Genomic DNA, 25,027 nt, shown 5'->3' with positions numbered 1-25,027 from the left:
AAACACTGCCATTTGTATTGAAGCTCGCCTCCGAGACCTGCCTGCAGCGGAGACAACCCAAGGGACCACTAAGCCACGCGTCATTCTGCCTCCTCTCCAACCTCTCACTCCTGAACTGGCCATTACCGATACACTAACTCGTTTCAAAAATACATACGTCTGATCCTTCAACTACTTTCCAAAACCACCATTCGCTCGAGTCATGAGAGATCAAAGTGTTACCTAGGTCAGATGGTGAAGCCACTGCTCCCACATTTGGGTTGATGGAGACAAGGGTCCAAGAGTATGGAGGTCCACCAAACCCAGTGTTCTCCAGGATCAGGGCGATTAGATCACCATGTGTTCAGATGCCAAGGTTGAGACACCCTAGTCACCAAGGACACTGCACGGCCTACTCTGGTTTTCAGACACCAGATAATATCTCAGTGCCCAGATCTCCTCACTGCTCCAGCAGACACACACACACAGTGCAACTCCCCTTCCTGCTCCATCCGCAGCTCACGGGATAGAAAGCCCGTTACTGGTTGGCTGGAACTCCTCACCAAATCTCAAAGCACTTTCCTATTGGCAGATAACGAAGTTAAAATGTCAACTATTGCCATGGAGACATTTCGCAACCCAGGACATCCGTGTGATATGTGGAAAGACAGAATGGAGGTATGGGTTATTGAAATAAATCCACTAATTGATCACAGACGGCAGCAGTTTCCATTCCCACATTGCTGCTCCTCTTCCCCTCGCATTGGAGATGGAGGAGGAGGTTTGGATCCATAAATGCACTTTGAGAGTTTAATCAAGAGTTCCTCATCAATTCAAATCTAATTTATAGCCTGCAGCTCAGAGCTGTACTGCCCCCCCCACCCACCTTGTCCCTCAGTTCAGCTACTCCTGCGAGGGGGAAACGGAATGTTACCCTTCTAGTCTCCATCACTTACCCTCGCCTACAATATTTAACTTACTAAAGGTGATTAGCATGCAATATATATATTTTTAATATCGAGAAGAAACCGAGCTCCTCATGTTTATATGGTGGAACTTTCTAGAAGCAATGTCTTAACAGGCAAGTGATTTTTTTTCCTTGTTGTTCACTCCAAGTCTAAGAGGCGTGGTATTCAGGTACCTATTTAAAACCCCAGAGTTAAAACCTGCCCGGCGGCAACCGGCTGTGTTAATCATAGCTTCCCGCTTGGAACTGGCCTTCAGCCAATGAGGCTCGCTGTGAAGTCTCCACCCAACCAGAGGCTCTGCTCCTCTGTCGGCCCATCGGTTCAATTGGTATTTGCCTCAAACTTGTGTAAACAAGTGGCCCAACAACCTAAACCAAGGCCCACGGGATACAAGGCCTTCCCAACAGATCCCCTCCGCGCACCAATCTCCTCGGACACTGAAGGTGGCCACGCTAAATCAGGATAACCGCACAGCGCTCATTTACTGAGTGTGAGAGAATTCATCCAGCTTTGGGCCGAATCTGTCACAGGGCCCCAGTCCATTTGGCCACAGGGTTAGTCCAAAACAGATGCCCAGCGGAGCAGAGAGCATCTAATCCCTGGCACCGTTTGTGGGGCCCAGTCCAGGAGATTGTTCCTGGGCATAGATACGAGGTTCAGTCAAAACCTGCTTAGCCACTTGGCCCTCCCTTACCGTCCCCACCTCACCCTCAACCCTCCTCCTCCCACCCCCCCTCACAGCACCCAACTTCACCCCCCACCCCCTTCACACCACCCAACTTCACCACCCACTCCCCCCCCCCCCCCAAACCTCGCCCTCAACTCTCCTCCCCCCACCCCCCTCACAGCACCCAACTTCACCCCCCCCCCCTTCACACCCCCACCTCACCCTCAACCCTCCTCCCCCCACCCAGGTTGAATTGTGTATGGACTCCCGCCGTCTAGACTTGCATGAAGAATTGGTCACTTGGCTCAAACACCCACGGAACCCGTACCTCAGCATGTCAACTCCTGCGGGGTGGGGGAAAGGGGGGAAGGGGGGAGGGAAAGAGATTAACGCCCAGGTGAGACATTTTATATTGTTGCAATTCTAAACTATAACCGTGACTAGCCAAGAAAAATAAAGGCAGGCACAGTCTCGTGACTGGTTCCTATACCAGAGACCTCACTGGCCATAGACCAAGGCTATAGACCGAGGGCTGTAATTGAAGAACTAGTAAGGAAAAATGTCAGTCCATCCAAAACCATAGCAAAATCATCCCAGTTCCACTCACAGCAACCAATGATGGTTTAAATCCACGGCCTTTCTTCCTGTGTCCACAAAGTTGTCAATATTGGACAATAGCACAAGACACAAAAAACTGGTTTTAAAAAAAGAACACATGGCCACCACTCCAAAGTATTTGGTGGCCACCAGTGCCATTTTAAACCCTTGGTCCCAATTGGCTCTTGGCCCCCGTGCCCACCCATGGCCACAGTCCCGGCCTCTCACCCAGTTCGCTGGCGTTCCAGAAAATTCTGAGCCCGGGGCCTGGTACGATTGTGCAACTTTAAAAAAAATGCATCACACGAACTGGAAAAATGTGTGGGGGGGATTCACGTGCATTACGTCACTAGAAAAACACACTCCAGAAACAGGGGCTATGTATTGCCTTGGATAGACTGGGGTGGGGGGGGCGAAGAAAGAGGAGGAGAGAAGAAGAAAAAACAACAGGGGGTGGAACTCCCTGCCCAGGGCAAAGGCGGAGTGCGCTCAAAGGAGTTCCAGCCGCACGTACGCCCGCGATCAGAATTCGACTTTGCACGCCGGGAAAGTCTCCTCTTGCATGACGACGGTGCTGTTGCTGCCCAACACGGTGATGTTCAGGGACTGTTGCCTCCCATGCGTCTCCTGGTACCACGTGTGCATGATCGGGGAGTCGAAGGTCGGGATTATGGTGACCTGCAAAGAGAAGGGTCGATTAAAGACGGCCAATCTCCAGTAAAGAACATTCCAGAACTTTAGAAGACCCCGTGGAAAGAGTTACTGGGGAAGGGCATTGCATTGGACGATACAAGTGGACTCGAGGCCATTCGAGCGATGCTGTCTGGAGAGAGAAAAGTTTGAGGGATACGAAAAAAAAGATAACTTGCATTTCTATAGCGCCTTACATGACCTCAGGAAGCCCCAAAGTGCTTTACAGCCAATGAAGTACTTTTGAAGTGTGGTCGCTGTTGTAATGTGGGAAATGTGGCAGCCAAAATGCGCACAGCAAGCTCCCACAAACAGCAATGTGATAAATCTGTTTTAGTGCTGTTGATTGAGGGATTAATAATGGCCCCAGGACACTGGGGGAGAATTCTCCTGCTCTTCTTCCAATAGTGGCCATGGGATCTTTTACATCCACCGGAGAGGGCAGATGGGGTCTCGGTTTAACGTCTCATCTGAAAGACGGCACCTCCAACAGTGCGGCGCTCCCTCAGTACTGCACTGGGAGTATCAGCCTAGATTTTTGTGCTCAAGTCTCTGGAATGTCAGTCATTGGAGAGCTGGGGGTAGTTCTATGAAAAGGGAACAGGTTTGTTGGGCCTAATGGCCGCTTGCTGTTGCTAAAAAAAATAATCTTACCGTTACTTAACCTCAACAGCGTGGAAAAAGCGGAAGTTACAGTAGGAGGAGACCCATTGTGTCATTAAGTGCCAAGGTGGGAGTAAATACAGGCTTGCATTTCTATAGCGCCTTTCACGACCTCAGGACATCCTAAAGCGCTTTACAGCCAATGAAGTACTTTTGAAGTGTAGTCACGGTTGTAATGTAGGAAACACGGCAGCCAATTGACACACAGCGAGCTCCGACAAACAGCAATGTGATAATGATCAGATCATCGGTTGCTGATATTGGTTGAGAGATAAGTATTGGCCCTAGGTCACCAGGGAGAACTCCGTGCTTCTTCAAAATAGTGGTGGTTGTGGGATCTTATACATCCACCCGAGGGGGCAAACGGGGGCTCGATTTAACATCTCATCCTAATGAAGGCCCCTCCGACAGTGCCGCAATCCCGCACTGGCATTTATACAGTGCCTTTAATGTAGTAAAATGGCCCAATGGCTCATAGGAGTATCAGACAAAATGTGACACCGAGCCACATAAGGAGATATTAGGACAGGTGACAAACCCTTGGTCAAAGAGGGAGGTTTTAAGGAGGAGGAGGAGGTGGTGGTGGTTTGGGAGGGAATTCCAGAGCTTGGGACCCAAGCAGCTGAAGGCACGGCCACCAATGGTGGAGCGATGGAAATCGGGGATGCTCAAGAGGGCAGAAATGGAGGAGCGCAGAGATCTCGGAGGGTTGTGGGGCTGGAGGAGATTACAGAGATAGGGAGGGGCGAGGCCATGGAGTGATTTGGAAACAAGGCCGAGAATTTTGAAATCGAGGGGTTGGCGGACCGGTAACCATTAACCAGAACCTCCTCACCTGGACATTATTCCCCCACACCGCTTTTCCTTCCAGGAGCGAGTCCAAGATGCTCCTCATCGCCCCCGCTTTCTGGGGGTCGTCCCCACTGATGACGTAGACCGAAGATCGCAGCTGTCTGAAAAAGTCTGAGTCGATGGTCCGGGCACCGTAGCTGTTGGGGACGTAGGCAAGATCGACGTACACAGGGGGTCCCATGGGGGGTCCCTTACTCACTGCACCTGCAACAGCAACAATGCATCGCATGAGAAGGGTCTCTGGGTCCTGGCGGAGAGCGATGGCATCAAGACCTCATTATATATTTTAAAAGGACTTGCATTTATATAGCGCCTTTCACGACTACCGGATGTCGCAAAGCACTTTACAGCCAATGAAGTACTTTTGAAGTGTAGTCACTGTTGTAATGTGGGAAATGCGGCATCAAATTTGTACACAGCAAGTTCCCACAAACAGCAATGTGATAATGACCAGATAATCTGTTTTTGTGATGTTGATTGAGGGATAAATATTGGTCAGGACACCGGGGATAACTCCCCTGCTCTTCTTCAAAATAGTGCCATAGGATCCACCTGAGAGAGCAGACGGGGCCTCGGTTTAACGACTCATCCGAAAGACGGCACCTCCGACAGTGCGGCACTCCCTCAGCACTGCGGGTGTCAGCCTGGATTTATGTGCTCAAGACTCTGAAGTGGGACTTGAACCCACAACCTTCCGACTCAGGCGAGTGCTACCTACTGAACCACACCCAACACTCGAGGAGAACCGCGGCTAATAATTCTGACGTTGCAGAACAGGACGACATTCATTGCCCCTCCCCCCCCGTCGGTAATAGACTGGCAGTGATTGGTTGTCTCCTATTATGGCCCAGTTTTGGGGAAATGGCACTTGTCCCCCACTCGTTTTTTTTTGGGGGGGGGGGGGGGGGGGGAGAAGAGGAGAAAGAGAGAGAAAAAAAAACGAGAAAGAGAAAGAGAGAAAAAAAACAAGAGAAAGAGAGAAAAAAAAGGAGAAAAAAAAGAGAAAAAAAAAGAGAAAGAGAGAAAAAAAAAGAGAGAGAAAGAAAAAAGAGAAAGAGAGAAAAAAGAGAAAGAGAGAAAAAAGAGAAAGAGAGAAAAAAGAGAAAGAGAGAAAAAAGAGAAAGAGAGAAAAAAGAGAAAGAGAGAAAAAAGAGAAAGAGAGAAAAAAGAGAAAGAGAGAAAAAAGAGAAAGAGAGAAAAAAGAGAAAGAGAGAAAAAAGAGAAAGAAAGAGAGAAAAAAGAGAAAGAAAGAGAGAAAAAAGAGAAAGAGAGAAAAAAGAGAGAGAGAGAGAGAGAGAGAAAAAAGAGAAAGAGAGAAAAAAGAGGAGAAAGAAAAAAGAGAAAGAGAGAAGAGAGAGAACACCTGCTACCAAGTAGGTGCTCAGATCTCAATCTAGGCCGTCAGAACAGTGGGGCTTGAACCCACAAACCTTCTGACTCAGAAGCGAGAGTGCTGCCCACTGAGCCACGGCTGAAACAAGGAACTGAATGTAATATCTCCAAGTTTGCAGATGACACTAAGCTGGGTGGCGGTGCGAGCTGTGAGGAGGCTGCAGGGTGACTTGGACAGGTTAGGTGAGTGGGCAAATACATGGCAGATACAGTATAATGTGGATAAATGTGAGGTTATCCACTTGTGGCAAAAACAGGAAGGCAGAATATCTGAATGGTGACAGATTAGTAAAAAGGGGAGGTGCAACAAGCCCTGGGTGTCATAGTACGTCAGTCATTCAAGGTAGACATGCAGGTACAGCAGGCAGTAAAGAAATAAAATGGCATGTCGCCCTTCATAGCGAGGGGATTTGAGTATAGGAGCAGGGAGGTCTTACTGCAGTTGTGCAGGGTCTTGGTAAGACCACACTGAGTATAGTGTACAGTTTTGGTCTCCTAATCTGAGGAAGGACATTCTTGCTATTGAGGGAGTGCAGCGAAGGTTCACCAGACTGATTCCTGGGATGGCAGGACTGACATTTGGATCGACTGGGCTTGTATTCACTGGAATTTAGATGAATGAGAGGGGATCTCATAGAAACATATAAAATTCTGACGGGTTTAGACAGGTTAGATGCAGGAAGAATGTTCCCGATGTTGGGTAAGTCCAGAACCAGGGGTCACAGTCTAAGGATAAGGGGTAAGCCATTTAGGACCGAGATGAGGAGAAACTTCTTCACCCAGAGAGTGGTGAACCTGTGGAATTCTCTACCACAGAAAGTTGTTGAGGCCAATTCGTTAGATATGGTCCTTATGGTGAAAGGGATCATGGGGTATGGAGAGAAGGCAGGAATGGGGTACTGAAGTTGCATGATCAGCTATGATCATATTGAATGGTGGTGCAGGCTCGAAGGGCCGAATGGCCTAGTCCTGCACCTACTTTCTATGTTTCTATGACAGACACAGTCATGCCCGAGACAGCCAACCAGCCCTTTCCTTCAAAAAAGGCAGGCATCAGAAACAGAAATAAATAGTGATCGCTCCGGTGCCCAATAGGATCAGGAGGAGGCTATTCATCCCCTCGAGCCTATTCCACCATCCAATGAGAGCATGGCTGATCTGTATCCTAACTCCAACCTCCCTGCCTTGGCTCCATATCCCCTGTCGAGCAAAAATCTAATCGATCTCAATGATTAATTGAGCTGGCATTGATTGCTTTTTGTGGGAGAGTTCCACACTGCTACCACCCAGTGTGTGAAGTGTTTCCGAACTTTCCTCCTGAACAGCCTGGCTCCGATTTGAAGGTTCTGTCCATTTGTCCTAGACTTCCCCACCAACGGAAAACATTTCTCTCGATTTTACCTATCAAAATCCTAAAAGCCTCAAATCAAATCACCCCTTAACCTTCTATATGCCAAGGAACACAAGCCTAGTTTATGTAGTCTCTCCTCTCAAATCTAATCCTTGGAGCCCTGGGTAACATTCTGCTGAATCTGGGCTGCGCTCCTTCCAAGGCCAATATATCCTTCCTAAGGAGCGGAGCCTAGAACTGTACACAGTGCTCCAAGTGTGGTCTAACCAGGGCTTTTTATAGCTGTAGCAAAACTATATTCTAGTCCTCATTATAAAGGCTAACATTCCATTAAAGAAAAAGACTTGCAATTATATAGCGCCTTTCATGCCCATTGGATATCTCAAAGCACTTCACAGCCAATGAAGTACTTTTGGTGTAGTCACTGTTGTAATGTGGGAAACGCGGCAGCCAATTTGCACACAGCAAGCTCCCACACACAGCAATGTGATAATGACCAGATAATCTGTTTTAGTGATGTTGATTGAGGGATAAATATTAGCCCCAATATACCAGGGAGAACTCCCCTGCTCTTTGAAATAGTGCCATGGGATCTTTTACATCCACTTGAGAGCAGACGGGGCCTCAGTTTAATGTCTCATCCGAAAGACAGCGCTCCCTCAGCACTACACTGGAGTGTCAACCTAGATTTATTGCCAAGTCCTTAGAGTGGGACTTGAACCCACAACCTTCTGACTCAGAGGCGAGAGAGCTGCCCACTGAGCCATGGATTATATCAATTAGCCTTTTTGATTAATTTTTGTACCTGACCACGACATTTGAGTGATCTGCGTACACGGACCCCTCAATATCTTCAGGGTGGGGGGTGGGGGGGGTGTTGTTTCAAAAGAGCAGACACGGATACGATGGGCCGAATGGCCTCCTGTGCAGCAAGATTCTGGGATTGTGCCGATCTCACCTGTGCTCTGTCACTGACCTGTGGCTCTGCTGCGAGATGCGCTGTGAGCTGGTCTGGAACTTGTGGCTTGAGAATTCCTTCCCTTCTTGTCCTCCGAATTGATGGACTGGTTGGAATTTACCCGGAAAACTTTTCCAGGCTGGTCACTCTTGCCGCCTGTAGCCGATTTGTCCACGTCTTTAGACATCGGTGGGGGACCTTTTGGTTTGAAGAGATTCGGTTGTTTAGTGTTTTCACCTTTTCGCGCTGCGGAGCCCAAACTCTGCTTCGAACCCAACCTTTTGCCTTTTGTCCTCTCCGCGACGTCATTGTTAGAGTTCTGGGTCAGAACCTCGGGGTCTACCATACAGATGCCAGGCTGGGGCGAGGGAGGGTGGGGGTCTTTCATTGGGGCAGGCGGAGGGTCGGGGGGCCTGGATGACGCGGGAGGCTGTGAAGCGCCAGAGGCAGACCTGTCCGCGGGAAGGCTCTCCGAATCGTCCTCGGAGTCGATGCCCCCGTCAGCGGTGATGGACGGGCACTCCTCCGTCCCGGGCGGGACATCGGAACCCGAGCGAGTTGGCAGGGACGCACTGGTGGAGGTCGGGGTCAGCTCGTCCGGCGGTGCCTTCCTGTTGGAAGCAGACTTGTGGCCTTTCCTTTGGGCCACAGGCTTGGCGAACTCCTGGGATAGGTCGCTGTCGTCAGACAGGTCCCGCGGGCTGGGGTTGACGAAGGAGGGGGAGAGTTCGGTCTTTGGGTGCTTAAACTCACAAGGTGACACGAGGCACAGGTCAACATCATGAGGGGACTCGGAGGGGAGCCCTGCCACAAACGGCAAATGCCCGTCTACTCCGTCGCCCTGAGTGAGCGCGCAATTGCCATCCACCGGACCGTGGAGCAGCGGCACTGGTGGAGGCCGGAACGGATCTTGCAACGACTTCAAGGGCAGACTCATGCCGTGAGGGTCGCCCTTCCCGGAGAAGGCTTCGTATTCAGGAGAAAGACCGTTGGGGGGTCCCCTCTGATTGTCCTCTCGAGGAGAGGAGAGAGCTTCACTCAGAGGCGGCAGAACCTGTTCAAAGGAGACGGACAGAGACTCGTCCACTTCGGTGGAGTGAGGAGAGCCGACTTCGGCAGGCAGAGAAGGGGTGGTCAGAGTTGGTGAGACATCGGAGACAGCTTCCTTGAATGGACTCAAGGTCAGGAAGCCAGTATGTCTGTCCAACGGCACATTGGCATTTTCAAATGGCGCTCGTGTATTTGACTGGGGTCCTCCATCTAAAGGCTTATTACAAGAATTGTTCAACTGGTTCTCCTCATTGAGAAGACTGGAAACTCTCTCAATTAACCCATCTTCATTTCTAGGAATGATCTCATCAATTGGTGATTGATGAAAAGGGGTGTGGCCTGCACTGGCCGGCCCAGATCCTGGAGGTGAGACCATCTCCAGGGTCTTCTCCTCGGAGCTCGCACAATGGTCCTCCAGATTCTCCTGGTTGTTACCGGACAATGGCCCTCTAATTTCATCTGGTGGCCCGAGCTCAGTTGGTGTGAGGTCAAAATTAACACTACGATCACTCCTTGGGGTTTTTGCAAGAGGTGAGAGGGCGGCCATGTTCCTACCTGGGCTCAGCTTCTCCTCAAAATACCTGAACTTATCGGGACTTTCCATCTCAAAACCATCTTCATTTTCAGTACCACAGACCAGACCATTAATTCTAATCATACCTTGAGCGCATTCGGCCTCGGCATTACCTCTGGCTTCTGGCTTCTCTCCCAGGCCCTTGCCTCCCTCGCACAGCTCAGGCCACTCCTGCAGCATCGCCGCGTCTTCGCTTTCCGTCGCGCTGGCGCCCTGCCCGTCGTCCTGTGGAGAGGACTCCAGCTCGCTTTCGTTCTCCATTGTGGTGAAACCCTCGTCGGGAGAGGACTCGCCTGGGGCCACCGCCTTCCTCTCGTGTCCATCCGCCGCCCCTTTGGCCTGGTTGGGCACAGCCGCCCCGCCTGCCCGCGCCTCCCGCTCCAGCTTCTCGAATTCCGCCGTCATGTCCTCCGGCGTTGACATCTTGGAAGCTCCGGCCTCCACTCCCTTCTCAGCGAGGGACACACTGGCAGGAGCTGGCTTGTGTTCTGCGTCCTTCTTCGGAGCCCCAGACCTGGCTTTGGCAGGGCCTTTTGCTGAAGGGGCCCGATCTTTTTTGGCCTCCTTAGACCCGGGCGCCTCTTTGCTTGGCACATTGGCTTTCGCTGAAGTCTTCCTGCCCTCAGCAGAAACTGCGGGCAATTTTTTAACGGGGGCCTTCACTCCAGTCCTCTCGTCCTTTTTAACGTCCCTTTTCGGCTCCACCTTCTTGACTTGCTTTGCCGAGTCTTTTCTCACCGCCTTATTTTCCTCCGCGTCTTTTCTTTCGTCCCTCTTGGAGACTTTCACCTCCTTGTTCTCTTCCAGCTTCGTCGGCTTGATCTCTTTCCTTTGGGGTTTCTCCTTGGACGGCTTTGGCTTGGTGTCGGCTCTCGGTCCGTTGTTGGCTTCCTCCCTGGCCTTTGGCACCGCCGACGGGTTGGCATGAGAATCCTTCGCTCCCTCGCCCGCCGCTGCCGCGTCAGCTCCCGTTTTCCCAGGCTTGTCCTTCCTCACCGCTTTGTCCTTGGCGGAGCCCGGCCTCGACCCCGCCAGGCCGGACGACCCTTTGCCAACGCCCTTCAGGCTCTCCCGACTGTCTGCCCGTTTCGGCTTGGCGCTCTTCTCCTTGTGGAGAGCTTCCAGCTCGCTGCGTGTGGCCGCAGGCTGCTTCAAGAAGTCCAGGTGCTTGAGCCTCTCCAGGCCCTCCAGGATCTTGTTTTGAGGAGCACAGCCGGGAAAGAGCACACGGATGATTTTCTCTACCCGACTCGCTGGATGCCACACGACCAAAGCACAAATGGACACCAGGCACTGAATTGGAATGTCCCCACCTTTCGGCCAACCATTGCCTGTCCACTGCTGCATCAAGTAGTCAAATTCCTTGCTGCCTTTACTCGGGTTAAGGACATACATCTCCAGGCGGCCAACGCCCATTTTTTGAAAGAGAATTATCGGCTCGACAGAGTTGCCCACATTCCTATAGAGCGGCAGTGGGTTAATGCCCAATTGGTCCAGGTATTGAAGCATCACACTAACCTCGTCTACACTGCGACGCACGTTATTTCTTGCAATATGTTGGAGTCGCTCGGGCGCATTGAGAAACATGACGCCGATCTCGGGGGAGATGAGGTGCTTCGCCCAGTCGCCGTTCATCTCGGAGCCTTGCGACTCGTCCTCATCCAGCTCCGCCAGCTTCCTCTGCAACAGGCTGTTGACCCCGGGCAAGTTGTCAGTCCCGATGTGGGTGAGCAGGACGGAATCGATCCTGTCCAAGTGGCGCACCAGTTTCCAGAACGAGGACTTCTGGTCCGAGCCCCCGTCCACCAGGATGTTGAAACCGTTGATGGCGAAGAATGCAGAGTCACCCCGCCCCCCCGGGAAGATGTAGCAGCACGGTTTGGAAAGCTTCAGGAAGCCCACCGTCGCTGGGGGCTCCAGCAGGTCGAAGGGAGACGACGACTCCACCGATTCGGAGAGGTACTCGAGGAACTCCTGTAGCCCCTCCATCCCCGGCAGCGCGACTGCAGGGTTCAGCTTGATCTCGATGAACTCCTGCAGGCTGTGCCTCTCCAGGCTCGAGGTCTTCCACTCTCCCAGGTTGGGGCAGGCGAGGGTGAGACTGGCCTTGTCGGTGGGCGGCGTGGCGCTCAACAACTCTCCGATCTAGGAGCAAACCAAATCGGCAACTCATTAATTCATCATCCGACACACATTTCTGTAAACTCAAGCTCATCCAACACTCCGCTACCCGTATCCCAACTCAGAGCAAACACCGTTCAACCCCGTGCTCACCGATCGACATTGGCCCCCGGTCCGACAACACGCAAAATTCTCATCCTCGTGTTCAAAACCCTCCATGCCCTCGCCCCTCCCTACCTCTGTAACCTCCTCCAGCCCTACACCCTTCCCGATCTCTAACCCCCTCCAGCCCCGACACCGCTCCCCATCTCTGACCCCCTCCAGCCCCGACACCCCCCCCCCCCATCTCTGACCCCCTTCAGCCCTACACCCTCAGAAATCTCTGTACTCCTGTAATTCTGGCCACTTGTCCATCCCCCGATTTCCTTTGGCCGACCATTGGCGGCCGTGCCTTCAGCTGTCTGGGCCCGAAGCTCTGAGATTCCTCCCCACATGTCTCCACCTCTCTCTCCTTAAAACCTACCTCATTGACCAAGCTTTTGATCACCTGCCCTAATACCTGCTTATGTGCCTTGGTGTCAGATTTTAATTCATAATCGCTGCTGTGAAGCGCCGTGGGACGTTTCACTATGTTAAAGGCACTATACAAAGCAAGTTGTTGTTGTTTTCCTCTACCTTGATTCTCTCACTGCTGAAATCTCGACCTATTGCCCCATCTCCAACTTTAACCCATTCTTCCCCAGGGCCTCAACACTGGAGAACTCCTCCCAGTCCCCCCCCCACCCCACAACATACAGGTTTGACATCAGCTCATCACTACTTGGGCCCCGCACTTGAGGAAGGATGTGAAGGCTTTGGAGAGGGTGCGGAGGAGATTGACCAGAATGGCCCAGGGATGAGGGACTTCAGTTATGTGCAGAGATTGGAGAAGCTGGGGTTGTTCTCCTTGGAGCAGAGAAGGTTAAGGGCAGATTTGCTAGAGGTCTTCAAAATCAGAAAGGGTTTTGACAGAGTAAATAAGGAGCAACTATTCCCCGGGGGCAGGAGGGTGGATAACCAGAGGGACACAGATTGACGATAAATCGGCGATAGAACCAGAGGGGGAGATGAGGAGACTGTTTTTACGCAGAGAGTTGTTGTGATCGGGAACGCGCTGCCTGAAAGGGCGGTGGGAGCAGATTCAATAGTGACTTTCCAATGGGGAATTGGGACTCATTTTTCCAAAGAGCCGGCACAGGCATGATGGGCCGAATGGCCTCCTTCTACATACGGACATATAAAGACCGCCTGGTCCATCCAGCCTGTCCCACACAATGGCGATAGCTTGTATATCACAACATATACACTCCACCCCACCTGAAACCACAGGATCTCCCGGGAGAGGCAAAAAAAAGAGAGATTAAAATTTGGGGGGGAAAAAAAAATCTGGGAAATTCCTTGCCGACCCATCTAGGCGATCGATCCAGATCACTCTGGCTATTAAATTCTGTGCTGTAACATTCTATTATTCTACTTTTCAGTTTTCCTAGCCCTTGTTTCTGTTCCCGTTGGGTTCGTGGTGTTCTGTACCAAGGGAAATGGTCTCCATTTGAGGATTCTCGTTTTAAAAACAATGTTCATCAGTCCATTGGGAGTGGGTAATCAAAACCCAGCATCGAGTATTTATGTCTGTTTCCGATCGTGTCGCATAGCTGCCATTTTTTAAAAAATCATCGCAGGATGTGGGCGTCGCTGGCAAGGCCGGCATTTATTGCCCATCCCTAATTACCCCTTGAGAAGGTGGTGGTGAGCCGCCGCCTTGAACCGCTGCAGTCCGTGTGGTGAAGGGGCTCCCACAGTGCTGTTAGGATTGTAGCAGCAGGTTTGACACAACTGAGGGGCTTGCTACAGGGGGCAGCGAAGAGTCAAGCACAATGGTGTGGGACTGGAGTCACAAGTAGGCCCAGACCGGGTAAGCACGGCAGGTTTCCTTCCCAAAAGAACATGCGTGAACTGCTGGATCAATAATGATAATCAGATAGCGTCACGGTCACTTACTGACACCAGCTAGAAGCAGTCAGTTAATGTTCACGCTATGAACTGCTATGGTTTAAATGTTCGCCCAGCAAGCGCTTACTGCTCAACTTCACGAGTAATCCCAGCACAAACATAACCGGTTAAAGCTTGATTATTATTCATGATTCAGAATCTCATTCCTTTGTGGCCAAAGTACCCATTCCATGTGTTGAGCAAGTTCCTAATTAAAGCTCCTCTACACTGTCCCATCAAACACTCCCAGGGCAGGTACAGCACGGGGTTAGATACAGAGTAAAGCTCCCTCGACACTGTCCCATCAAACACTCCCAGGGCAGGTACAGCACGGGTTAGATACAGAGTAAAGCTCCCTCTACACTGTCTCATCAAACACTCCCAGGGCAGGTACAGCACGGGGTTAGATACAGAGTAAAGCTCCCTCTACACTGTCCCATCAAACACTCCCAGGCCAAGTACAGCACGGGGTTAGATACAGAGTAAAGCTCCCTCTACACTGTCCCATCAAACACTCCCAGGGCAGGTACAGCATGGGTTAGATACAGAGTACAGCTCCCTCTACACTGTCCCATCAAACACTCCCAGGGCAGGTACAGCACGGGGTTAGATACAGAGTAAAGCTCCCTCTACACTGTCCCATCAAACACTCCCAGGGCAGGTACAGCACAGGGTTAGGTACAGAGTAAAGCTCCCTCTACACTGTCCCATCAAACGCTCCCAGGGCAGGTACAGGGGGTTAGATACAGAGTAAAGCTCCCTCTACACTGTCCCATCAAACACTCCCAGGGCAGGTACAGCACAGGGTTAGATACAGAGTGCGGAGAAAGCTTCCAGTGGAGAGGCACTGGCAGCCCAAGGGCTAAACGAAGATGCATTTCTCAAGATCATTGAATGCACGAGACGGTGAAGCAGGCAACATGGTTGACGATTAAAGAGATGGAGCTTTGCTGGGGACAACCTTTGTGTCCGAGAAGATCTGGATGAAGTCCTGGAGCGTGAAGGATCCTTTCTGAAGGAGTAGATCACCCGATTCCTCCAGACACGGGCCGGCCAACACCAGCAGCTTGTGTCGCGAGGCCGCCGAGATCAGAGTCTGCACCTGGAAACAACACAACACAGGAATCAGCCACGGCCTGGAACTGGCTCCCGTTCAAAGATAACAATGCGTTGGGTTATTGCAGCCTCCTGCTCCAAACCGCTGCTCTGGGCCGAGGTTCACACACCGACAGGGCGGCTTCCAAATTGCTCCAGTGTGACACGAGGAGTCAGCACCACATGTACACCCACAACCAAACCATTGGCCCAATTAAAGGACCTGCATTTATATAGCGCCTTTCATGTCCTCAGGATGTCCCAAAGCGCTTTATAGCCAATCTTTGTTTTTGGAGTGTAGTCACTGTTGTAATGTGGGAAACGCGGCAGCCAATTTGCACACAGCAAGCTCCCACACACAGCAATGTGATAAAGGCCAGATAATCTGTTTTAGTGATTGTTGGCCCCAGGACACCAGGGAGAACTCTCCTGCTCTTGTTCGAAATAATGGCCATGGGATCTTTTACATCCACCTGAGAGAGCAGACGGGGCCTCGGTTTAACGTCTCATCTGAAAGACAGCACCTTCAACAGTACTGCCCCTCCGACAGTGCAGCGCTCCCTCAGTACTGCCCCTCCGACAGTGCGGCACTCCCTCAGTACTGCCCCTCCGACAGTGCGGCACTCCCTCAGTACTGCCCCTCCGACAGTGCGGCACTCCCTCAGTACTGCCCCTCCGACAGTGCGGCACTCCCTCAGTACTGCCCCTCCGACAGTGCGGCACTCCCTCAGTACTGCCCCTCCGACAGTACTGCACCAGGATATCGGCTTAAATCTCTAGAGTGGGTAATTGGGAGTTAATTCGTACTATGGGTAAGATAAAGGTTTTAAATCAGCATTCTCACTGATGTGAACCCACGATCTTCTGACTCCGGCGAAAGTGCTACCCACAGCCACTGCGGACATGGCTGAGTAAACTGAAGATGCTTAAAATAAAGCTGAACCATAAGGGACGTCAATAACTACACTGGAATGTCATTACCAGTATCTAGCGTACCCTGCGGTGCCCAAAGGTTGTGGAAGGCATCGGATCGCATGCTCCATCTCCAAGGCCATCCTGGCACGGACAGGACCGGGGAAGAGAAGCAGCCAGTTAGGACAATCCCCCGCCACCCCGCCCCGCCCCCGACCATTCCGGACCTGTGCGCATCTCGACTTCATTTCGTTCCATAAGATTTATAAAATGAGTCAACACCTCTGCTCCCACCCACCTCTTTAAAACAAAGACTGCCACCGATGGCTGCACTCCACTGTGGTGCCACCCCCACAGTCGAAGAGCCTGCTGGCACTCGCTGTCCAATGAATGTGACAATGTAAGAGGCTCCAGTCTCTGTGCTGACAAAGCACGGTCCTTTAGTACATGCCTGGGAGGGGTCCAGTGACCCTTGCTGGAAAGCAGCTACTGCGCAGACAGGACAGGTCTCAACTGTGGTACCTCCCACGGTCGAATAGTCCAACACTCACATGAATTATGGCCATTTAGTACCAGAGGGCAATCGTCACCTGAGGAACCATTCCCCAGCGGGGGACAGCACTTTCAGGAGGGGAAGCGGAGGGCAGGGAAAGCTGGAAAAATGTGGATAGAGAGATATATGAGAGGACGCGCGAGGAGAGAGAGGGGTCATGAGGTTAAAGAGGAGCAGTTGATGCCTCACCTCAGCACACAGCGACTCATTGGAGGGGTTTATCAGCACTAGTGTTTCCAAGGCATCGCCGCGGTGATGGAGAATCTTCTGGCCTAGGACACAGAACACAAGGACAAACTGAATACAGTAACATGAACGCGGGCGGACCCCATGGACCCGGCCAGAGAGGCAGTGCGTGGGAGCTTGCCTGGCTGAACCACATCTAGCACAATTTCACTCACCGCCGGCTTTACCGGCACTCTGTGCCCAGCACTGGAAGCTTCAAATTGGCAGATGCGCAGAACGCCATAAAAACCATTCGAGAAACGTTAACGAAGGGGGCTGGCAGTACCTGGGCAGCTCTCCGTGTTGGACCAGCGGACTGGAGTCGGGCTCACAATTAACGGACCCCCAGGGACCCTCCTTTCACCAGCCCTGCATTAGGTTGGCACGTAATACCTGCACTTTCAAGCCCAAGTGTGGTTGATTCCTTAAGCCGGTTACCCTGATCCAAAGGCCAGGCGCCCTCAAGATGGGATCCAAATGCTTTTGATTGTGTAATATCGCACCTTTCACGACCACCGGATGGCTCAAAGTGCTTTACAGCCAAGGAAGTACATTTGGAGTGGTGTCACTGTTCTAATGTGCGAAATCCCCTTCCCTTCCCACCCCCGAGAGGGTAGATATTTAACATCTCATCCAAAAGACAGCACCTCTGACAGGGCAGCACCCCCTCAGCACTCAGTGTCAGCCTAGATCTTTGGGCCCAAGTCCCTGGAGTGGGACTTGAACCCACAACCTTCTGACTCAGAGGTGAGAGCGCTGCCCACTGAGCCCCGGCTGACACTAATATTGGCGGGGTCGTTCTCTATCACTGGCCTTGCCCCCGCACTCCCCCCAAAAAAAACCACTCTCCTGAATGACTTCTGTTCCCAAGAACCACGATTGTAAGCTCGATGACAACCAGGGACGAGCGCCAGGCTTTGCAGAGATTGAGCTGTGGATTCATTCACTGAAGCTTCTTTAATCAGCGGCGGCCTGTAGATCATCAGAGGCTGTAAGGTTAAACGTTCAACGTTGCCCTTGTCTGGAGGGAAATAATGAATCAGGGCCTGTGACTAATTGTGCTGTAGGTTAAAGCTCTGTAAATCAGACAAACCAACATACGAACAGGAGCAGGCCACTCAGCCCCTCGAGCCTGTTCCGCCATTCAATCAGTTCATGGCTGATCTGTGCCTCAACCCCATTTACCCGCCCTTGTTCCACATCTCTTGATCCCTCACCCATCAAAATTCTTATCGACCTCAGTCCTGAAAGCTCCAATTGACCCCCGGCCTCTACAGCTTTTTGGGGGGAGAGAGTTCCAGATTCCCACTTGTGGAAATGTATTTTTATCTAAGCTGATACCACGCGGTATTTTTGTGCCCTTTGCAATATATAACAAAATGGAGTCCTGGTCCTTCCAGAAATTTCTGCATAAAGCAGTCGGCTTGTGTAAACAGCTAAACCTGGCTTGAAATGGCGGATATCTCCTCGCTGTCTGGTAGCTAAGTCCTGCTGAGACAAGTACCCCCCCATGGTGCTCTCCTATTGTCTAAACGACACCAGTTCCACTCCACCCCACCCTTTTGACAGTACTCAAACCACCAGCCATTATCTCTTGTAGAGACCTCATCCATTTGATGCAAAAAGATAACTGACCAGGAAACTGGACAATCCTGACACAATGCAAGGCAGGTAATTGCTCATTACCACACTCTCATCGAGTAATGGCCGGTTGGCCAACTAATAACAGGAAAGGACAAAAGGAAATATCTGGAAACCATGTCAGGACAAGGATGTAGTAATTAACTCTCTATCTGTATTCACTGACTGCGAGTCAGAGCCAATACACAGGGAGAGGCCATAACTTGGATTTTACTGCATAAATATCTCGTGAAACTGTACCATTGCGGAGGTGTTCACTTAGCCATTGACTGGAGTACTGCGTGCAGTTTTGGTCACCTTACTTAAAGGAAGGACATACTAGCTTTGGAGGGGGTACAGAGACGATTCACGAGGCTGATTCCGGAGATGAGGGGGTTACCTTATGATGATAGATTGAGTAGACTGGGTCTTTACTCGTTGGAGTTCAAAAGGATGAGGGGTGATCTTATAGAAACATTTAACATAATGAAAGGGATAGACAAGATAGAGGCAGAGAGGTTGTTTCCACTGGTCAGGGAGACTAGAACTAGGGGGCACAGCCTCAAAATACGGGGGAGCCAATTTAAAACAGAGTTGAGAAGGAATTTCTTCTCCCAGAGGGTTGTGAATCTGTGGAATTCTCTGCCCAAGGAAGCAGTTGAGGCTAGCTCATTGAATGTATTCAAGTTACAGATAGACAGATTTTTAACCAATAAGGGAATTAAGGGTTACGGGGAGCGGGCGGGTAAGTGGAGCTGAGTCCACGGCCAGATCAGCCATGATCTTGTTAAATGGCGGAGCAGGCTCGAGGGGCTAGATGGCCTACTCCTGTTCCTAATTCTTATGTTCTTATGTTCCGAGTGTGACCTTTCCCTTGCTAGCGAGTAAATTAAAGAAACTTCTGCCGGAGCTGAAGGTGTCTGAGTCGTTTATCGGAGGTAGAGATTTCGACACACTGCCCTTTGTGTGAAGAAGTGCTCCCTGACATCACCCTGAACGGCCTGGCTCTAATTTTAAGGTCCTGCCCCTTGTTCTGGACTCCCCCCACCAGAGGGAATAGTTTCTCTCTATCTACCCCATCAACTCCTTTAATCATCTTAAACACCTCGATCAGATCATCCCGTAATCTTCTACACTCGAGGGAATACAGGCCCAGTCTGTGCAACCTGTCCTCGGGATTTAACCCTTTCAGCCCCGGTATCATCCTGGTGACTCTGCACTGCTCCCCCTCCGAGGCCGATATACCCTCCCCAAGGGGCGGGGCCCAGGACTGATGCAGTGCCCCAGATGGGGTCTGACCGAGGGCCCTGTATACAAACATACAAAGGGGAAGGGGTGGGAGGGGGGAAGCACCTTGGGATGTTTTAGTACGTCAAAGGAGCTACATAAATGCAGACAGTTGTTGCTGTTTTCCTCTACCTTGATTCTCTCACTGCTGAAATCTCGACCTATTGCCCCATCTCCAACTTTAACCCATTCTTCCCCAAGGCCTCAACACTGGGGAACTCCTCCCAGTCCCCAGTCCTCCCTCACCCCCACAACATACAGGTTTGACATCAGCGCATCGCTACTTGGGCCCCACACTTTAGGAAGGATGTGAAGGCCTTGGAGAGGGTGCGGAGGAGATGGAGCAGAATGGTCCCAGGGAATAGGGACCTCAGTTATGTGGGGAGACTGGAGAAGCTGGGACTTTTCTCCTTAGAACAGAGACACTTAAAGAGGGTATCTAATATTCAAAATTAGTGTTCAAAATTCTGACGGGTTTTAGAGTAAATAAGGAGAAAGTGTTTCCGGGGCAGGAGGGTCGGTAACCAGAGGGACACAGATTGACGATAATCGGCAAAAGAACCCGAGGGGGAGATGAGGAGACTGTTTTTACGCAGAGAGTTGTTGTGATCGGGAACGCACTGCCTGAAAGGATGGTGGGAGCAGATTCAATAGTGACTTTCAGATAAATACTTGGAGGAAAATTTGAATGGCTATGTGGTAGGGGAGTGGGACAGATTGGAATGCTCTTTCAAAGAGCCAGCACGGGCACGATGGGCCGAATGGCCTCCTCCTGTGCAGAGAGATTCTAGGAGACCTCTTGTGCCCATACGACACAGCACATTAGGTGCTTCCTCAAAGACATTAGCATAATATCATAATATAACAGAACTCTAACTCACCCCATCACTAATTCAGCCCTGCGGTGAGGTACCATCCTCACAGTACAGGCAGCAGGTACAAGTGGGCAGAGACACCGTGCAAGGGTCTCCGTCGCAGGCCAGTGCAAAAGGTAACGTTACAAGGGCCTCTGGAGACAGGCTGCTCTCCATCACCACCCCCCCCCCCCCCTCCGGGACAGGGGCAGGAAACCACCGACTCACTCGCTGCGAGATCCGTGCCACATAGACTGTACTGTGTGATGTGCGCGTTGCTGATCTCTTGATACACACAACCCATGTACAGGAACATGCAGGATTTAAGGCAAGTAATTGGATAATGTGCAATATTATTCATCTCCCTTGTGGAATATATTTCATTAATGAAAGGTTCATGTAATGTCTGTAAGCTTGTAATGTTTGTAGCTCCACACTGTGGATGTGGACGTATTGTGTACTGCAATTGCATAGTTAATAATAAACAGAACCAGGCAGATTTCCGGAGGCTTCCGAGAGAGCTGCCTGCCATGTAGGAAGCTGTGTGTGCTTGTGCTCTGAATATATCACATTTGGCCGCGAGATGGGATTTTCTCGGATGATTTAAAGCTTAAATTTTGGTGAAGGATTCAGCCAGCCAACAGGGAGACTTTGGAAGTTTCTGTCTGTGGAAAAAAGCTACAAAATCCAAAGTAAAATACAGCACATGGTGTGAACAGCTAGAGATTAAAATGGCAGGTGTGAATCGGACATTTTGGGGAATATAGACATGACCGGGAACATCTTAAAGCGAATGTGGATCGGCTAGAAATGTATTTCACTGCAAATAACATAATCGAAGTTCCAGACAATACAGTCCAGAACCAGGCTGTGTTGGAACATAAGAAAGCGATCTTCTAATCGGAGGCGGGTCCAGCATTATATGAAATCCATGTAAATCTGCTTGTGCCTGACGAGCCAAAAAGACACAAAGCTTAGAGATTTTAACAACGCTGGAGCAGCACAATAACCCCAAACCGTTAGAAATTGTTGAAAGCTATCGTTTCGGGATTCAGAATCAAAAGACTGATGACGGTATCAGTGATTACATCATAGCATTAAAAAAGCTATCGATGCACTGTAATTTTGGAAGCTTTCAAAACCGAGCATTACGGGATCGTTTTGTTTGTGGGGTGAAAAATGATGTGATCAGAAGGAAGTTATTGACGACGGATGACTTGACTTTTGAGATTTAGACAGTGAGGTTGATGGGCATGGCCGAACAATATTCCCGAGAATTAAATAATAATTACGGTCGTCAGTCAACTGAGGTAAATCATTTGTAGGTTCAAGGTAAAAGATGGTGGGAGCCCAAAGTCTCAGAAACTAGAAATTCTAAGAGCGTCGAAGTCATGCTATAGGTGCCTGGGACAACACATTGCTAAAAGTTGTCCATATGTGAAGGCAGAGTGTTTCTTCTGCAGAAAGACTGGGCATCTTGCGAAGGCATGCCAATTGAAGGGTAAACCAGTTTTTAAAGCTATGAGAGTCGAGCATTCAAAGCTATGAGTAGGAATCCCAAAAGACTACATAACATGGAAGAATAACAACAGGACGAGGAGATGGTAGAGTTACACGTCATCAGGAGCACGAGGTTAACGGACAGCGATTCGGAAAGCATCAAAATCCACACAGATGTTGCGGGATTCAAGATACCAATGGAAATTGACACGTGTGCATCCGTGAGTGTAGTACCGGAGTCGCTGTACCTCGACAAATTGCGTGATTTCCAACTGGAGAAATCCAAGATAGAGCTGCGAGGCTACTCGGAAGAGAGAATTCCTGTAGTAGGTCGTATCACCGTCCCGGTGAAATATAAAGATCAATTTCAGAGCTTGCCTCTAATAGTAGTGAAGGGAGACAAGCCTGCCTTACTAGGAAGAAATTAGTTGAGCTCACTGAAGCTGGACTGGAGTAAGATTTTCTGTGTGGAAGCGAGATTTTCATCAACGGATAAGATTATCAAGAAGTATCCGAAGGTGTTCTGCAAAACGGGCAGTCCGATCCAAGGCTTCAAGGCCAGTGTCAGGGTACAGAAGGATGCTAGATCGGTTTACTACAAGCCACGTTCCGTACCATATGCACTCAAGGAGAAAGTTCAGCAAGAACTCAAAAGACTAGAGACTGAGAACATTATTTGTAAGATAGATCGATGTAATTGGGCTACACCCATTGTTGTTGTACCCAAGTCCGATGGCAAGGTAAGATTGTGTGGTGATTATAAAGTAACCGTAAACCAGGTTCTAGAGGGTAATGAACCCAATACATTGCTGAATATAGAAGATTTGTTCACAACACTGACAGGTGGTCAGATCTTCTCAAAACTGGTTCTTACGAATGCCTACTTGCAGCTTGAACTAAATGAGGAGTCCAAGTCATGTTTGACTATAAATACCCATCTAGGCCTATATCAGTTTAATAGGCTACCGTTTGGAGTGTCTTCTGCCCCTGCCATATTCCAAGGGGTGATGAACCAGATTTTGCAAGGTATTGAAGAGGTTGTATGTTATTTGGATGACATACTAATTTCAGCACCAAATAGGCAAATTCATAATAACGTATTGAATGAAGTCCTCAAACGGCTAGAGAAGCACAGAGTACGAGTGTCTGCTCGTAAGTGAGAGTTATTTAAAAACTCAGTGGAGTACTTAGGGTACAGAGTAGACAAAGATGGTTTACATCCAACCATGGAAAATGCACCCACTCCCAGGAATGTCACTGAACTTCGTTCATTCTTGGGTCTTTTGAACTATTATGGGAAGTTCCTACCAAATTTGCCTACAGTATTACATCCACTGAATGAACTTTTGAAAAAACAGGTCCATTGGTCAAAAGAATGCGATACAGCATTCAAGGAGTGTAAAAGCAAATTGGTAGAGAGCACCATGTTAGTTCACTATGACATATCTAAGGAGATTAAGCTAGCATGTGATGCCTCTCTGTATGGAGTTGGGGCAGTGATCACTCATGTATCAAGGAGTTGGGAGGAGAGACCAATTGCTTTTGCTTCACGCACTGTGCCAGTTAGAGTAATTATGCGCAAATTGAAAGGGAAGCTTTGGCTTAAATTTTTGGGGTCAAGAAGTTTCATAAATACTTGTATGGTCGTAAGTTTACCATCATTACGGACCATAAGCCCCTAACAGCAATCCTCCATCCAAAGTCCCCAGTTCCAACATTAGCTGCAGCCCGAATGCAGAGATGGGCGTTGATTTTGAATATAGACGATCAGCTGATCACAGTAATGCTGATGCAAAGTCTAGATTGCCGTCCCCATCACAAGTTACACCCGATAGGGAAGAAGTGTTTTATTTTTCATACACTGATCAATTGCCAATCACAGCTGAAGAGATTGGTGGAGCAACCAAACATGACCCAGTGATATCAAAGGTGTATGATTATATTGCAAATGGATGGCCAAACCAGGTAACAGACAACGATACACATCCATTCTTCATTCGTAGGAATGAATTATCAGTCGATAAAGATTGTATCATGTGGGGTGCAAGAGTGGTTATAACATTTGGTCTCCCTGAAGAGATTGTTTCAGATAATGGACCACAATTTCGTTCAGAAGAATTTGCACAATTCACGAACAAAAATGGTGTGAAACATACCAAGGTTCCACCATACCATCCTGCTTCGAATGGTGCAGCAGAGCGCACTGTACAAATTGTAAAATGTGCCCTCATAAAACAAATCCAAGATCCAAATCCAAGGAAACGACAGTTGTCATTGGATCACAAATTGGCAAATTTTTTGATTACATATCGAAATACTCCTCATCCAACTACTGGTAGAACACCAGCAGAGTCGTTTCTCAAACGATAGCCACGAACCAGATTCTCGTTATTAAAACCAAATTTGGTACAGTTTGTAGAAGAGACACAATTAAGACAGAAAGAGAATCATGATAGAGGTAGAGTAAAAGAGAGAAGTGTGAAATTAAACCAGAAGGTGAGAGTGAAGAACCATCACCATAAATGGTTAAAGTGGTTACCAGGAAGAGTGGTGAAGATATGTGGTCCTCGCACATATTCGGTCAAGATGTTTGATCATGGACAGGTTAGGTTTGTTCATATTTTACCTACAGACATGGAAGGAGTTGAAGGTGGGAATGATTTAATTATTTCTGACTCATCAGATAGTTTTGATTTACCAGTAGCAAATCCTAAATACAATGTACTGGAAACAAATCCAGGAGAGAATCAGAATGAAAGTCTGAGTCCGTGTCAGGAAAACAAAGAGCCTGAAATTAGAGTGAGTTCAAATGAAAATCAAGGAAATTCCGTGGAGGAAAACGTTCCTCAGGATGCGTCTCAAATGAGCTTAGATTCAATACCATGTTTGGAAGGTTCTGTTCGAGAGCGAAGGTATCCTCTTCGAAACAGAAAACAAGTGGTAAAGTTAAATTTGTAAATATGGAAAAAAAAAAGTTTATATCTTATGTTATGTATAAACATGAAAGTTATGTATGATGTCTGTTATAATAACTTCATTAAGGAGGGAGAAGTGTAATGTCTGTAAGCTTGTAATGTTTGTAGCTCCACAC

At 49.5% G+C, this 25,027-nt stretch overlaps 1 protein-coding gene across 2 annotated transcripts in view; it reads right to left on the bottom strand.

The window, feature by feature from the left end:
• Positions 1-1,837: 1,837 nt before the first annotated feature.
• Positions 1,838-25,027, bottom strand: part of map1sa (microtubule-associated protein 1Sa) — a 42,093-nt gene continuing 18,903 nt past the window's right edge. The window contains exons 3-8 of one of the 2 annotated variants that reach the window (XM_070859578.1): positions 16,640-16,722; positions 14,852-14,992; positions 9,855-11,886; positions 8,136-8,315; positions 4,400-4,620; positions 1,838-2,889 (exon numbers count right to left, since the gene is read on the bottom strand). In XM_070859578.1, coding sequence (XP_070715679.1) covers positions 2,734-2,889; positions 4,400-4,620; positions 8,136-8,315; positions 9,855-11,886; positions 14,852-14,992; positions 16,640-16,722 — 2,813 coding nt within the window. In that variant the 3' untranslated portion in view covers positions 1,838-2,733. Of the gene's footprint in view, positions 2,890-4,399; positions 4,621-8,135; positions 11,887-14,851; positions 14,993-16,639; positions 16,723-25,027 lie in introns of both variants that reach the window. The other variant, XM_070859577.1, reaches the window with a different exon arrangement.

The sequence above is a fragment of the Pristiophorus japonicus genome, chromosome 18 (genome assembly GCF_044704955.1).
Source record: "Pristiophorus japonicus isolate sPriJap1 chromosome 18, sPriJap1.hap1, whole genome shotgun sequence".
Taxonomy (NCBI): Eukaryota; Metazoa; Chordata; class Chondrichthyes; family Pristiophoridae; genus Pristiophorus; species Pristiophorus japonicus.
The sequence above is the reverse complement of the archived record's forward strand: the minus strand, read 5'-3'. Positions and strand labels throughout refer to the sequence as shown.